The sequence below is a fragment of the Nothobranchius furzeri genome, chromosome 9, assembly GCF_043380555.1.
Source record: "Nothobranchius furzeri strain GRZ-AD chromosome 9, NfurGRZ-RIMD1, whole genome shotgun sequence".
Classification (NCBI taxonomy): Eukaryota; Metazoa; Chordata; class Actinopteri; order Cyprinodontiformes; family Nothobranchiidae; genus Nothobranchius; species Nothobranchius furzeri.
Genome location: NC_091749.1, coordinates 25,974,245 through 25,991,259, shown reverse-complemented (window position 1 = coordinate 25,991,259; position 17,015 = coordinate 25,974,245). Strand labels below are relative to the sequence as shown.

General features: G+C 41.0%; 1 protein-coding gene across 1 annotated transcript in view; it reads left to right on the top strand.

Moving 5' to 3' along the window:
* mctp2b (multiple C2 domains, transmembrane 2b) overlaps window positions 1–16,001 on the top strand; it is a 116,834-nt gene extending 100,833 nt beyond the window's left edge. The window contains exons 18-23 of the mRNA XM_054734839.2: window positions 2,605–2,718; window positions 4,554–4,595; window positions 14,215–14,324; window positions 14,399–14,508; window positions 14,829–14,926; window positions 15,508–16,001. Coding sequence (XP_054590814.2) covers window positions 2,605–2,718; window positions 4,554–4,595; window positions 14,215–14,324; window positions 14,399–14,508; window positions 14,829–14,926; window positions 15,508–15,555 — 522 coding nt within the window. The 3' untranslated portion in view covers window positions 15,556–16,001. The remainder of the gene's footprint in view (window positions 1–2,604; window positions 2,719–4,553; window positions 4,596–14,214; window positions 14,325–14,398; window positions 14,509–14,828; window positions 14,927–15,507) is intronic.
* The last annotated feature ends 1,014 nt before the right edge of the window (window positions 16,002–17,015 follow it).

Genomic DNA, 17,015 nt, shown 5'->3' with positions numbered 1-17,015 from the left:
ATTAGCATTAGAGATGCTGCTGTCTGATTTGAGTCACGCATTTAGTTCTATAATAACATAAACTGCATCAAACAGGAAGAGGTCAGAGGTCAGGGTGTGCTTTGTTCAGCCTTATTCCTCTTTCCAGTGAAACATTTAAGCTGTATTAAAACACAAAATAGTTTATAGAATAATACTCGGGTCCTCTGATCATGTTCACCTGGCAGCTCAGATGTGAACACTAAAATAGGAATCATACGAACACACTCCTCCGACGATGAGACGGGACCATCTGCACTCGTGTTTTCACACTAGGCCCGCTGCCTTTCCAAGCCTCAGTGAGGGGGGGGGGGGATGTCCGCTCAGTAAACCACGCAGCCATAATGAGTCAAAGCTTCACTTTCTGTGACAGGAAATGGTGACGAACCACCTGCACCATCTGCCGGCTGTCACGCCGCAGGTCTGCTTTGTCAAGATACCAGTGAGGAGCGTCTGTTCGGCCACTTTCAGTTTTCACTCATAATGATAATAATTTACCCCAATCAGAAGAGACTTCATCCTTTTTCCCTCGTTGCTCACCCCACGCAGAAACGGCGGAAGACTCTTTGCTTACGAAGACGCTCTGTGTCCATAGAGCTGTTTGTTCTGTCTCCTTCCCCAAACACCACGTCCAATAATTCAGCTCGTCTTCCTGACCCCTGAGCAACATCAGCACAACGGAGCAGTCCTCATGAAGTTATTAAAACAGAGTGAAACGTTATGCTTCTTCCGAAATGAGAGACTCCTCATGCAGGACATCCGTCCAACCACAGACGGCGTGTGGAATGATGGGAATATCACGAAAGAGTCAATCTGCAAAAGAGTGATCCTTTAAGTTTGTTAAAATCAGAAATTAAAAATACTTAAGAATAGAGGAAAAGAAAAAAACTAATGTAGAACTTTTTTTACATGCTTTTATTGCTCTATTGTTCTTTGTTTTGGTCAAATAAATGAATCTTTCTCACACACACACACACACACACACACACACACACACACACACACACACACACACACCTCCGAGAGGAATATTTAAACAGCTAATAATATAACCAATGAACCATTAATTAAAAATAAGCGTTTTTATGGGCTAGACAAAGCGACTGAATAAAAAGTCTAGAGAATACTTTTAGGATACTGATCACATTTTAATTGGCCTCCATTATGAGAGTCACACAGCTACCATTAAGGCTGTGCTATGGTTATTGATGCAACAAGATTGATTACGGTTCTGTTAAAAGGTCTAAAACAGAAAACCCAAATGAATCCAGCCTTCTGCTGGAGGCTAACACGGCTGGCATGTTCAGTAGCTGGGTTCTGCTGCTGCAGCTTTTGGCCTCGAGGGTCTGAGGAGATTTCTGAGACATGCAACCCTTCCTCCGAACATCGGTGGTTAAATCCTGAAGCTTTCTGCTATTCCCTCCGTTCAGTAGCTCCCCCGTCTTTTTGTAGCCTTTCCCATTTCCCCCGAACTTCTCTGTGTGCACTCCCAAAGCCCCTCTCTGCTGCTGAGGGTTAATGCCTCTCAAGTTTAAATGAGCCACAATTATCACAATTTTTATGGACTGAGTGTGGATTTCCACCAAAGCGTGACCCGGTTTCCCCCACCAGGCTCCGTTCTCACAAACTACGGACTAATAAAACGTAACCCTGCCGGGCTCTGTTCTGGCTTATGATAACACACACTAGCACATTAGAGCTGATGGTGGGCGGGAGCGGTCTGATCTGATGTCTTTTATGTCCGCTGGTGCCTCAGAGGAGAGTGATGTCTTTACCAGATGTCTGCCTCTGTTGTTATTAGCTACAAAAACACTGTAAACCTCTTCCAAAGCCGTTTGGCTCGCTGCTGCGTCGGCCCGTGCCGCCTCTCTGACCGGATTATTTTATAGTTCTATTCAGATGTTAAACTGCCACGGCGCTCTGTCACCGTTTCTGTTTTAGCTGATCCAGAAACAGCTGGAATCCACATTTTATGTGACTTCTGATGGCCAGTGACATCGCCACACAGCTGGCTTTAATGTGAGCACGACGAAACGAAACTATGAAGCTTATGTCAGACTTTTATCCTGCCATTGCTGCTGTGGAGCCTAATCAGCACCGCACGTGTTTTAATGTTTCATATTTGATTCAAGATGAAACTGAAAGTCTGGTTTTGACCTTGAAGGTCAAAAAATATATTTTCAAAATAAAACCAAGTGAAGTTAAAATAGAATTTAGACATTTTTTGTTTTATAAATTCTTTACTTTGTCTGCCGAGTTTTCACTTTAGTCCTCAGGTCAAGTCAGAGAAAAAAAAATCCTATTAATAATAATAATAATAATAATAATAATAAACTAACTCTGAAACTATATACCAGAAACAGATTAAATTTATTTCATATTTTTAATACAATTATTAATAAAAATTTATAATGAAAATACATTAAAAAAACAATCAAGCTAAAATCTAAGACAAACATTATCTCCTCTTTCTAGTTTGAATAAATTTCACAGTAATTTTTTAAAATTGTTTTTAAATGATCCAACATGGTGGCGCTGATTGATCTCCATACACCCATGTGACCGATGCCTGAACTCTGCCTGCAGGTTTTCGTTGTCACCGTGTGGCACTGGGAGTTCTACATGCTGCCCTGTTTCCTGGCTCTGCTCATCAGCTGGAACTACTTTCAGATCCGTTTTCGACGCGTCAGCCACGAGGTGGTGAGTCCAGATCTCCATCAGCCACCCGACAACTTCCCTTTATCCTCATTATTATGTTTCAGAAAAGAAAGCAGCCACCAAAACCTCGTCTGTTCATAATTAGAGGCTGGCACGTTACCATAGCAACCAGTTGCGCACGGCTTTATAGTATATGATAATAAAATAACGCACAATATGAAGGCAAAGAAAACTCAGTGAATAGGTTAATGCAGGATCATTAGAGTCTGAGCTGATTTCATCGGCTTGTTCTTTATCAGCTCCTCGCCATCGGCGTAATTGGCCGTCCGCTGCTCACTTCGTGTTTTGATGAGTCGAATTAGGTGAGAAAGTGTTTAGCGTCTCTTTAGGAAGCTCATGATGTGCACGCTGCTTCCCTGATGTGAGTAGTTTCTGTAGCTCTCAGGCTCCGCACTAAAGCACTGATCTGACAATACAAATTATTATGCCTAGAAATCACTAAAACACCTTCCGCTCACTAATAAGTAGCTGAACAAATAGGATTTTACAGATTATAGGTTTGAAAATGGCGAAGAAACATCAGTAAGTTTAATATCCTGTTCTACAGAAAACTTTAGTTATAACTCAGTTATAACGCAGTTTGTTAATAAAACAACTCGCTGATTAAAAGTAGGAAAATTAACTGTGTTTACAAAAATGAGTATTATCTTTTTAAATGAAACAGCTGTTGTTAGTGGCTCTGACCAGACATGTGGACATAAATCTGATTTGTACAGAGGACATGGTGTGTGCTCTTTAAGGCGACTTCTGTTCTTTGACTCTGTCGTCCTCACTCTACCTGCTCCAACATGTTTTGCCAGACTTCATGTTGAATTACCTTCAGAATGATTTTTCTAATTCTCTGCATTGATTCATCTGACAGCTCACTGAGGGCTCATGTTTCCTGTCCATCGTCCAGGAGCAGCCTCCACGTTTCTCTCAGAATACGTAGTATATGTAGTTTATATTTTAGCATATTTATGATTATTTGATTTTTCTTTTGGATATTCTCTGCAACACACACACACACACACACACACACACACACACACACACACACACACACACACACACACACACACACACACACAGCAATCCATGCTTCCATTCTACACTTTATTTATGCAGAGCCCTTAAGTAGGAAACCATGCTGTTGTTTACTTTTCCATCATTAAAGAATATACGATGAGCACACGTGTCTGTGGATCTGATGCACAGGATCCTAACCAATCACTGTTGGAGATGGATAAACATCTATTACTGTCTGATTACGTCAGGTTTTTATAGCAGGTGGTAAATAAACTGTCTCCCTACACTGTGATCCTCTATAGCTACTCACATTTACTTGTTTCACTAACTTTTGTATTTATGGGATGTAAAATAACTCCCAGGGCTGCATGGTGCCACAGCTGGTACCACTTATATGTATATAATCTATTAAAACAGACTCGACAACAGGCAGGACAAACTAGACGAGATGAAAAACCATTTACACTAAGATGAGCTTCGATTAGAGCAGAGTTATCAGCTTCTGATATCGTAGTGTTTCACATTAACTTTTGTTATTTGTGTATATTTTCACTTTTTTTTACAATAAATAATTTTTAAAAATGAGGAAATTATTAAACTCCTTCAACTTGTTCTAGATGTTTGATTTATTGTAAATATCCGATAGAGCAGCTGTTGTATTAGGAGGTGTACCCTGGTCTGCTGAGGAGCTGCAGTGGTCATCTGTCCTGCAGGAGGCTAATCTCTGGGTCAGCCCTCTGCTCTTTACTGCTGCTGATCCCAAAAACCCTCCAGCCTCACCTCTCTGCTACTGTTTCCTCTGGTTTCAGAGCAGCATGGATTTGGCGGATGATGAAGAGGATGATGAGAAGGTACGTACCTCTGAGTGGTTTATTTTTAGTTGCTCTGCTGATGAACACAGAAGATTTATCTCCGTTTCTCCATGTTGACAGAGGTATATCTGCCTGTGATCTATTGGTGTGTCACTAAGCTCTTTACTCAACACTAAATCTTCACTTATTTTGAGTCCTACAACCACCAGTTGTAGTCTTTTTATTCCAACGTGTGCTAACCAGGGGACATTTGGGCTTAATGAAGACCTCTCCAACGTGCTTCCACTTGTCCCATCGCATTCATATGTAAATGGTGGGGTGTGGAAAAGGTCCTGGTGCATTTGGGAAAGTCCCGAGCTTAACACTCTACATAATACATCAATATGGAACTAATGACGGCACTTAGACGTGCTGCTGCTTGGAAGTTTGTGTTCAGATGCTTTTAGGAGGAGGAATATTTCTCCAGAGTGACAGCAGTTTATTGTAGAGGCTGTGAATGGCTGTGTGGGTCTGATTCAGACTGGTTCTCATGCTGGATCCAGTGGGAATGTGACCCTTAAGTGTTTCAGATGGGTTTTAATGAAGGTGAAATGTGTTTTGCATGTGGGTTCTGAGACAGTGCATGTGGAAAACCCGTCCAGGCTCACCAGCGTCTTTACAGATTGTCTCTTTACACCCATATTTCTGTTAGACCATGCTTGTTGTGGACTTGTCCTCCGTCCACCGGTCTGCTGAGAACCAGGACCCTCCAGGAGACACTGCTTCATCTCTATCACAACACCACACCATCAGGACAAACCAGTAGACACCGGGCTAAACCTGCTCTGACAAAATGTGGAATCTTTCAAATTTTATCTGCTTACATAAAGGATAGTGTAATGTTTCTGAAGCTATTATTGTCCAGCTCTGCAAGGCGTTAAAAACAGTGTTTTATCTGCTGAGTTTACGAATGAGGGGAGAAGGGAACGTGTTGTTGTTGCTTTGATTAAAATAATTATTCTCTGCATGTTTTAGCTCTTAATATCTGGAGGGGAAATTATTTTTACAGGCTGTAAAACAGGAAAAAGGCCTCCCAGCGGATTGATATGTAGGACTCAACAATATAATCGTATAGTATGCAATTTTGTTCTTACTGCTTCTTCCAGAAATCATAAATAATATTTTTAAACATCGTTACTTCCTAGAAAAACTCAACAGATGAAAAAAAGATGTGATGGGACTTCAGAAATGAGGATAACCCTGGAAAACGCTGGATCAGCATTCGCTCATTTTTCTATTTTATTTATACGACCAATTAGGGCTGGACAATAATTCAGTAATGATATAAATCCATCGATAGACATGTGGTGCAATAGAAAGAAAATGGGTCAATAAAACAAGTTTCCCCTTTCTTTATATTTCATTATAATATCAGGTATCTTAATACTGGACTCCCAACCAATCAGCAACACAGATCCATCTCAAACCTAAACAGAGAGCACCTGGCTTCAACAAGATGCCACAGCAAGAAGGAAATTCTCCCAAAATAATATTTTGGTTTTTACAAGTCAGACAAAAAAACTGTTGTTTGCTAAAATTGTTATGGGAGCTGAATCCACTTGTTCAGTTATCATAGCTGCACATTTGGTTACTTTTATTATCGGCTGATATTAAAGTATAATATAGGAAAAATTCGGCATCGGTATTTACTCTTTTAGTTACCCAACCTTTGCGTATCATACACATATTACCCATCAAACTCTTCGGCTCCATCTCGCCTCTCTAAAAATGCCAAAATATGACAGCTCTGTGTAGAGGATTTGCTGTTCTTACAGCACGTAGCTGTGTGGAGCTAGCAGCAAGCATACAACTAAGCTCAAGCTAAAGAATCATCACCCAGGGCTTCCTTTTCTTAAATGAAAATATTTATAAAAGTTTTATTACCGTAACTACAATGTACAGAAACGGAAAAAATACATTACTGAGTAAAATACATCAGCGAAGCATTTGGCAATTAGCCTAGCTTAGCATTTGTACGCTTACGCTGCTAACATTTTTTCAACTGAGTAACATTAACACATGCCCAAACATTCCCTAAACAAATCGCTACTTACAAAGACAAATGTTCTCTCAGGCACGACTGTATCAAACCAAATCAGTGCTCATGATCCGTTTATTCTCTTGTTTTCTCTAATCTTAACGGCAGTGATAGGTCTGAGACTGACTGAGACAAGAGCAAAGACTATTAAAAACAGCAACGTCTCACTTTGGTCCGTTTTCAAAACCTAAAGCATTTTAACCTTTTTATCATAAATGAATGTGTACTAATTGTTAACCCCTTAGATTTCAATGTTTAATGAACACAATGGGGTTTTGTCCCACGGGCCAAATGCTGGAATGCTAAGGTGTTAGCTTATAAATCAAACACATTCCCATCATAAACTTAATAAATATCTGTGGCCTAAAGGCGTCACAGAGCGCTTGTCAGGATTCGCAAGAATCAATCAATCAAAGCTTTATTTATAAAGCGCCTTCCGCAACCCTGTCGGGAAGCCCAAGGCGCTGAACATGGTACATGAGAAAGTTAAATATGGTGAATAAATCGAAAATAAAAGCAATTCAAATATTACAAAAAAAGGTAAAACATTCTAGTAGAAGACAAATGGGTAAAACAAGGGATAGAGTGAACCAATGAAAACAGGGAAATAAAATCAACATAAAAGAGGGCCAAATTCAAACACGTTCAGGAAACGCTAAGCGGAGGAGGTGTGTTTTTAGGTGACTCTTAAAGACTGGCAGAGATGGGGACAGCCTGACTGAGGGTGGCAACTGGTTCCAGAGTGATGGTGCTAGGACTGAGAAAGCCCGGTCCCCGCGAGTACGACACCTAGAACGGGGACAGCGAGCAGGCCTTGGTCAGAGGAGCGCAGAGCACGTGATGGGGAATGTCTGTTCAGGAGTGTGGCTAGATAGGGGGGAGCACCACCCTGGAAGAAATTGTAAACAAAGATGAGGAGCCAGTGCAGGGAGGCCAGAACCGGACTGATGTGGTCCCGTTTCCTGGTCCCAGTCAGGAACCTGGCTGCGCTGTTCTGCACAACCTATAGGCGACGCAGTGATGACTGACACAGGATGTCATTCAGCTGCTCTTGAGGACAAACTGAACATGATATTTTTTCTATTACGAACTTAAAGGAGCATGGGGCAGGATGAAGAAACGAAACTCATTAGCGACGCACTCGGCGCTGTCAGTAACTGTAGCCCAGCACGAGAGCGCGCACAAACTCTTCACTAGAAAAAAAAAAGTTACAGTGATGTACGGCCAGAGCGCGGCTCGAACAAGGCACCGTGTTGAGCGATGAAGTAAGTAACATTGTTACTTTAGTCTAATATTTGTATAATTCCATGACAACATTAGCATTTTAATTTAGCCATGACACTCGTGATGTAAAGCAAGTGCTCCTTCCTATGAAATATTCATAAGCCAGTTTTGTGACTGGCCAGCAAGACAGTAACATGATGCTACTTTATCAGCATAAGGCTTTGTGGCTGCAGGTGATTTCTGATGTTTTTAGACCAATTACAGTTATTATTTTGCACTAAGCTTACTAACAAGCTAATGTTATTGTTTACACATCATGTAGTCACTGACATCATTTGTGAAACCAATTTAATTACAGGACAGGCATCACAACAATGTAAATAAGAACATAAATATCAATGTTTAGTTCAAAAATGCATCAAAATAAAATCATAATATCAACAAGACCTACAGGGTAATACAGTAATTTTTCCATTACTGTCATTGATTTTCAGGAATTCACATTGGAAGGAGTGATGGAAGACAGTTCAGATGGAGTGTGCCCGAGCCTGCCACAGACTTTGATGTGTCGTGGGAAAGTTTGAGACCAGGGGCTAAAGGAAAGGGGAGAGGAAAAGGTCACTCCGAGGGTCGGGGAAGGACACGCTCAAGGGGTGAGGGCAGCAGGTTGAGGTCCAGAGCTCCTTCAAGAGGACCAGGGCGCCGGGGCAGGCAGTGAACAGCTTTCAGAGAAGAGGACCGAGACCGGCTTGCACAGCTGAGAGCTGCCAGTATAGCTGAGATGCAGGTTGGTTGTAGCCATTTGTGTAAAAAAATAAAATAAAATAATAGATGCCAAAAACAAAAACATCACTCACTGGAGATATGAATCTAGTCATGTAAACATATGCTCTTTAATTTCTAGACAGCTTTACAACACCTGAGCCAGGAGGAGATTATATTCTCGAGAGAGTGGTGACCCGTCTTCCAGGGGTGATGCTGGATATCCTGGAGTTTCGGCAAGAGACGCCAGGACACCGTCTTCCTGACTGAGGGCACCCTAACCCAAAAATCCAAACCGTTTATCTACAACTACAGTAGTTCCAAAACAGCACAATACCTCAAAATAACTTTAGCTGAAGACAGCATTTTCACCCAAAAATAAACAGTTTGTGCAATATATTTATTTTTATTTATGTATAAAAAACAGTTCTGTTATTTGCATTTGTACATAGTATTTTTTCTTAATTTCTAATAAATCTGTGTGCATGAAATAAGTCATTCCTGTCTTTTGATGCTTCACGTAGCTGGGGCCTTTATGGAGAGAGGAGAACAGCAGCATTAGATCATACATAGAATACATGAGAATGCAGTTCTGGAAACTCTCCAGTTCTGAAGTTGACCTGTAAAAAAAAAACAAAAGCTACAACTTTATAGATTATTAGGAATCACACTTTTGATTGCCTTTTCACCCACAACTGTCATTTCTATATGTAAATTGTCAGCTTTGATATTGACACTTTAGCGTTTTTGCTTATGATAATGTTATTAATATACCTAAAGGTCAAATTGGTGACATCCTTCAACCGGCGCCTGTTGAACATGATTCGTTGAAGAGCCTCGTGTGGTGGAGATCCTGGTACCATGAGCTCTTTATCACTGGTCGTTGCATCAAGTGGTCCATGGTCACATTTGCCACGGGTCCATTCATGCTTCCCTGTGACATGGTGAAGCACACCCACCCACATGTCCTAATAGAAAAAATAAGTTTTATTTGAAAACTTTGCATGTGACAGAAGCGCTCACCAACAGAAACATGAGAGCTGGCACTATTATGAAAAGAAAGGTAATTATGTCAATGTGCATTGTTGTCCTGTTGTCCAAAAGATGTCACAATACTTACATTAAACATATCACAATGTTGTGCTTTCTGGCAAATGTCCCAAAATTGGTTGAAGATGTCCTTCAGCCACACAAGTAGGATGGAAATTCCCTTTAGGATCCCAGCCTGTGAACAAGGATAAAACAATTCCATATTTTAGTTCTTTTTAAAACATAGAAGGGTTTTATTTACCTGCAACGTTTTGTTTGCGGCTGCAAACTTCGTCAGCCTGACAAAGTTTTCATAACAGTTCTATTCTGTTATGAAAACAATAAATAAAAGTAGAATTAATATATTGTTATAAGACTCTGGAGTTTAAAAAAGAGTGTAGATAAGAATAGGGCTGGGCAATATGGCCTTAAATCTATATTGCGATATAATCTGAAGCATGTGCAGTAACGATATATATTGCGATATATTTTTTCATCTGTTTATAGATGTCAAATTGACATGCTTTTAGATATCCTCATGTGGCAAATATATGCCACTTGAGGCATATAGGCCTCCTCCTCCGCCCACTCCATGCTTGCAGTCACTGCCATTCTGTTGTCCCAATGTCAGCAGGGTGCACATCTTAGTGACGTCATGTGTTATCACAATATCGCCGTATTGCGATATAGCCAAAAACTATCATTACCCAATTTTATATCATTTCTACCTTATATCGTTTATATTGCCCACCCCTAGATAAGAAGACATTGCAACTCACACACTGTTGAGTAAGTTGTTTGCTTGGTCCTCATCAATTTGGACTGCATCCGTAGCTAGATCCATGGATTTGAAACTACAGACAACACAATAATATTTGTTGTATGTAAAGATAAATACTGGAACTTACCTGAAATGGTACTGATTCTAAAGAGATAAATGTGGAGCCTAATACATCTGTCATTAATTATTTCTGCAAATAACAACAATCTGCTGTGAATTGACACTTCACAACATAAATAAATATATATAATGACCTATATTTGCCTATCTATTGTGTTTTTATCTTTTTTGCACATAGTACAGCAGTCATTTCCTGCGTATATGGCAAGACTTCTCATGAACAAATTTACCTTTCTTCAAAAGGATCCAAATCTAGGTCATCAGCGCCTCAACACCAGCCATTAGAAAATCTTCCCTGTAAAGATAATGTCCGAAGTGTTTGGTGGTGTGATGTTAGTTCTGAACCAAGTGTGGATATGCAAGGTGTAATTTAATGTATGAAATATCATAGCACAAAAACGTGAATATTTGTTTTACAGAAAAGATACTGACCCCTCAGACACAGGTTCAGTTGGAGATAATCGATGCGACATTTTAGCTGCTGTTCGCTTACTGGGTGTCGAGGTTGCCTTCACATAACCTCCCTGAATTGCAGTTTCAGGAGCCTGCTTCTTCCGGTAGCTGGAAAACACATTTTTAAACAAAAATGTCAACAAGTTGGTTGAGACTCTACACCTTCTGTTTACATAGATCAATAATGGCTAAGCTTCTTTACCTGTGGCACAGCTATTTATATGAAAATGCAGGTCAGTTATAAAAAAATGTATTTATCATTTTCACAAACATATTTTATTCTGACCTACATTCAACTAGACAAATTTAGAAAAATAAACACAAACTTCTGCACAACTTTACTTTTAGTCAAACGTGTTGTTATGGCTGACTTATTTATTCTTATGTAGCACAGCAATAGCGCTAGGGAAATATATTCCGATGGGGTTCTGTTACACAAACCCCACGAATAACATTATCTACTAAAGTAACAGTCCTGCTTAGAGGTTGGACTGTAGATCAAATATGACATAATTCTAAAGACTCATCTTTGGTTTGGAAAATGTCCGTTCTCTTCTACAAACTGAAGCGTGATCGCAGCTAACATGCTAACGCACGCTAGCTCTCTCCGGCTGAGCGGTGACGTCATATAATCAAATCAAGCTCTGTTTACTTTTCTCGTCAGAATAAACGGAACATCCATTTATCTCCAAACACATGCGGCGTGTCGTCCACAAAACGTAGAAGTGATCCGGTTACTCCTTAGTTGCTTTTAGCTTTTTCAAACTGATCAGGAAGCCATATGCTAAACACCGTTAGCTTAGATAAGTTTCTTGTTCATCTGCACAAAGATTTGTTAGATTACCTAAATCAGCATTATCTAAATCCATAAGTTTTATTTTATTTTCTCAAATTGTGCAGATACAGCTCTGATGTTTACCTACTCGTTACTGAAACCTACAGCAGAAATAAGGAGACCAACACTTACCTGGTCACTAGAAAATGCACCATGTCTGCATCCTTTTTCAGGCCCAAATCCAGTTGAAGCAGCCTCCATTCTTCCAGAGCGTAACCAATAGATATTCGGGTCCCTGACCGACTTTTATCATATTTTCTTTTTGACTCTTGAGATGCCGCTGATAAAACCTTCTTCTTTGTGCCACTCTTTAGTGGGCTTTGAGTTGCACTTGGTCGTTTGCTAGTTGTAGAATCCATTTCCAGGGTTCTTCCTCTTCTGTTTGGGGTTTTAACGTGGCTAGTAGTGAAAGACGCGTTACCGCCACCTAGCAAGCTTCCAAATGTTTTTCCGGGTTTGAACCTTGTCGAGAACGCGCTTGAAGCGTCAATTAACGTCATATCCGTAAAACAGCGCGGGAAATTCGGATCAGGAATGTTTTGCATTTTGCAGCACACAGCGTGATTAACAAAATGGAATGATAAACTGGTTTCATCATTCTTTTTAAAATGCTTTATCACCCATAAGCTTCTCAAGAATGAACATGTACTTTTTGTTTTAGGACAATTCCTGCCCCACGCTCCTTTAATTTGAATTAGGTGTCATTTTTCACTGATAATGTTGAAAGCTTAAGCATTCACGATAGGAGATATGTGATATTAGAAACCTAAATTATTAATTTTGTTATTATGGGGACCCAGCATATATCGGTATCGGTTTGTATCGGTATCAGGAATGAAGAGTTAGACCATATTTGATATTGGTAAAAAAGCCAATAACGAGCATCCCTAGTTATATTCTGCCACCCCCCACCCCACCTTCATAATGCTGTTATAGCTATATTAATAATGCCTGCTACCGTCTGTCTACTCAGCATCGTGGGTGAATGAGAGACTCTCCAGCGCCTGAACGGGGTTTACCGTAATAACACTAAGTTAACTTAAAAGAGCAGCTTTTATCCAAATAAAAACCATTTGAATTCAGTTGATGGCACAAACCTTTGCAGAGTTACAGTAATTCAAACAAGCAAGTGAAAGGTGTCAGAGCAGTATCTTTGTGAGAAAAACACAATCAGGCAGTCCACATTTATGTCTAGGCATCCCACCTTGGTGAATGAATGCAGGTAATGCTGGCTGTTAGTTCAGTGGACTCCCAAGCAGCCTACTGGTGTTCCAGCCCTGCCTGTGGACATCAGATATGACAACTTCATTCTTTTCTTTAAACATTTCATCTTAGATCTAATTAACTAAATTACAACTAATTATGCTCATTTACTCTTCTTCGTCCAGCTTTTTATTTAACTAACTAAACTTTTACCAATAATACTTAACCCTGTTAGTATTTACAGTTCAACTAACGCTGGGAACTGTGAAGCATTTTTGCTAAAAGTCCTGCTAATCTAACAGTTGAACTTTATTCAAGATCGATGTCATCATGTCCGCCACTGACCTTCACATTAAATGTTCTTGTGAAACTGATCACACCTCCGAAACAGGTGTAATTGCATCATCACATCTCTCTCACAAATTAAGTTAGACACACAGAAATGAACACAGACGACATTTTCTTTTGTTTCATTCTCATTTCAGTTGCCAACGTTTAACCAAGAGTTCAGAGCTTTAGGCCTCTTTAGAAATGTTTCATGCAAGTTTTGATTTGTGCTTGAAAATGTCAGGTCTTCAAATCCATCAGATTGTTGTGAAACTCCCAATATGAAACGATTCCAGCTGAAACATCCGGTTTTCACCCGAGTTCAGGGATAGTGAGACGGTTTTCTACTGTTCAGGAATGTTTTCTCCATTCTTCACCTACTGTTTGCTCCTTAATCTTCTAATATATTATGCTAATTTTGACAGTTTAGCATAGTTTCAGCTCTGCTTCAGTTCTGATGCAGCTTCAGCTAGCATTTTCAGCTAACAGCATTCAAACAGCATTTATGCAAAAATGCAATTGATCTAGTTTTTGTCTGCGTCCCTGTCAGGGCTGTTTGAAATTATCTTGGAAATTCACCTTTGTGGATGAAGTCACACTTTAAAAATAGAAAATAGATTTATTTTCTCCTTGGTTTCATTCAGAAATGAGGAGAAAAAACTTTTATTCTTTTCAGAAAATAATTAAGAGAAAATGTTACTTTCCGGTTTATAGTTGTGGCCAAAATGTGACAAACAGAAGCAAAAACTATTAACGAGATTTCAGATTTGTGTTTTTCTCCCAAAGTTGGGACCATTTAAACTGGAAGTTCCTCGTGATGACGATGATGCTTGTTGGTTTTCTCCAGGAGTCGGAGAGGAAGGGACTCATCGATAAAATCCACACGATCCAGGACATAGTCATCACCGTCCAGAACCTGCTGGACGACGTTGCCTGTTTAGGGGAGAGGATTAAAAAGTAGGAGCTACAGGTGTGAGTTTAGCGTGTTTGTATGGACGAGGATTACATTTACCGTTGGTTTTGTGTGTCAGCATCTTCAACTGGTCGGTGCCCTTCCTGTCAGCTCTGGCTCTGCTGATCTTCGTGGCTGCTGCTGTTCTCACGTACTACGGATCGGTTCGCTACATCATCTTATTATGGGGTGAGTCTAACCCTCTGGGATCCTGTCCACTGAGGAGAAAAACAACCCAGAATCAAGTTTAGTTGGAATCTCTTTAAATCCATCAAATCTACCCAACCGCTGGATTGTTTCTCTCCTTTTGAAGCTGGAACATTAAAAAGCCACAGTCCTTGATTAAATACTGTGTTTAGATTCAATGTTGTTGAAAAGTCAAACATGTGCTGAGAGCTCCGTTACCTGGTTGGCGTGAGTCTCTCCTGAGTGTGTGTTTGTGTGTAAACAAGGGGTACATCCACCTGAAGCTCTTCCTAATGATATGTTGGTGTGAATTCTTGTTTTAGGTATCAATAAATTCACCAAGAAGCTGCGGAACCCGTACAGCATCGACAACAATGAGGTGCTTGATTTCCTCTCCAGGGCTCCCTCAGATGTGCAGAAGGTAAGCTCTGCAGGATCAGGCGGTCAGGAAGCCCAAAATCCTGTCGCCCGCCCGCTCTGCCTCCCACCACAACAACTCCCAGGCTCCTCTCTGCTCCTGTCTGTATAATTAGCTCTATCTGTATAATTATGCAACGCTGGGTAATTGTAGTTGTGTTTTGGTTGAGGTACATCCCTGGCGGGGGTCTGGTGTCTCCTGGGAGAGTAGTGGACCTGAAGGTTCTTCTTTCCTCTTTCTATGGCTTCATGTCTGCTTTGTGCCGTGGTCTCACCGGTCTCTCCCTCGAGCTATTGGACCACTTGTCTCCATCCTCGGGTCATTCTGAAGCAGAGGGATGCTCTGGTGTCGTGGTGTGTTCACGAGGCTCATTAGTGAAAGCACTAAGTGGACACGTTGTAGTTTATACTCAGCAACATTGCCTCATGTTGTCATTTGTATTCATGAAGATGTCGAATGGCTTCTCACTTCCTGCTAATATTTGCCCTCTGGTTCCAGCTGAACTCTCGCTTCACCTTCCAGACTGAATTCATTAAAGAGCGAGGAGATCCTCCAGCTTGGACCTGTGTTCTGTTTCCCCGCAGGTTCAGTACAACGAGCCGAGGAGCAGCAGGAGGAGGAGGGTTCTGTAGAAACGGGATGAAGATGGACCTGGAGCTGCTTAGATCCTCTCAGCCGGACCGGTCCTATCTCAGGACTCGTCCATGTGTGTTTGTCTATTTTATGTACAGTTTTTAGTCATATCAATCAGAGGCTGCTGTATTTAATATTTTTGTCTCATTGAATCGGTGGATTAGACTTCATTTATGAAACATAATTTCTGTAAAATAGCATGACTTTGCTGTTTGGATAATTGTGATGGGCTGTTTTAAATTAGCATCACATTCCTGTATTGTTTACTCGAGAAATCAGACTTGTGTTGTCCCAGACAGAAATGATATGAAGACAAGTGCCTTCCCCTGTCCTCTCTGCATGTGGGTCATCGGGCCTGAGCTGTAAACACTTTATTTATTATTGACGGGAGCTCATGAAGATCTCAGGTCTTTTATTTTCAACGGCAATAAATCTGCACACACTGCTTCTGTGCCTTTGTCTCTGCTGCATCTCCCTGAATCCTGAGCTGTGGTGTCGTGGGCGTCTAAGGCACAGTCTCAGAAACCCCCCCCCCACCCTTTTCATTAGGCTTTCATGAAGCGAAGCTAGGCTCTGTGAGACCTCGCCGGCACCCGGCTCCCCGCTGCGCTGATGGCCCTTGGGCGTCGCCATGAGGAGGAGGACCTCGGCGACCTCCTCTCAGCTGCTGTGACGAGCCGCCTGCAGCCAGCATCCTAAACAGCAGCCCGCCTAAGCTCCGGTGCCAGGCGGCGTTGAGCGCAGGAGGAGCACCTCAGAACCAGCCAGCAGCAACAGCAAGCTCACTAAGGGACTGGAGGATTGGTGCTGATCCGCGATTTCTGGTTTTTAAATATGCTTTTAAACAGCCAAACAGATTCTTATTAATTATAAACCTGCTATTTATAGTTTTAAATTGTACAAAACATCCCATAAAAAGCTCCACTTATTTATCTGAATACTTATAAATGTTAGCGTACAGTCTGTCCACCTGGAGGAGGGTGGGTGAGAAGAGGAGTGACCTGTGTGTCTCTCCATCCTGTTGTGATGTTGACTTAGATGTTCAATATTAATAACCTGCTGTCACGGACACTGGAAGGACGTCTCTATCTGTCACTTACAGGCTCCTCATGAATATGTATAGGCAGGGAGACGCGTCAGAATTACCAAGTGAAATTATGGTTCACGCTAATGTGATGTGGCACACGTTTCACCACAAATACAGCTGCTGATTGGTCTCCAAAGGCTTGTTAGGACTTTTAAGATGGAACCGGAGAAGATCTGAGGGGTGAAGTGGTGTAAGCGCTGTGATTTCCCATTAACAAGATCTTTTAACTCATTAATGCCAACATGTTTGTGATCAGTAACATGGTTCTGAGGTCTGATGGCAGAATGGTTCCCAACTTTAAAACATATTCACTTTAGACCATTCAAACAGTTTAAAATCAAATACAAAGTGAAAATAACGAGTTTAGAGAAT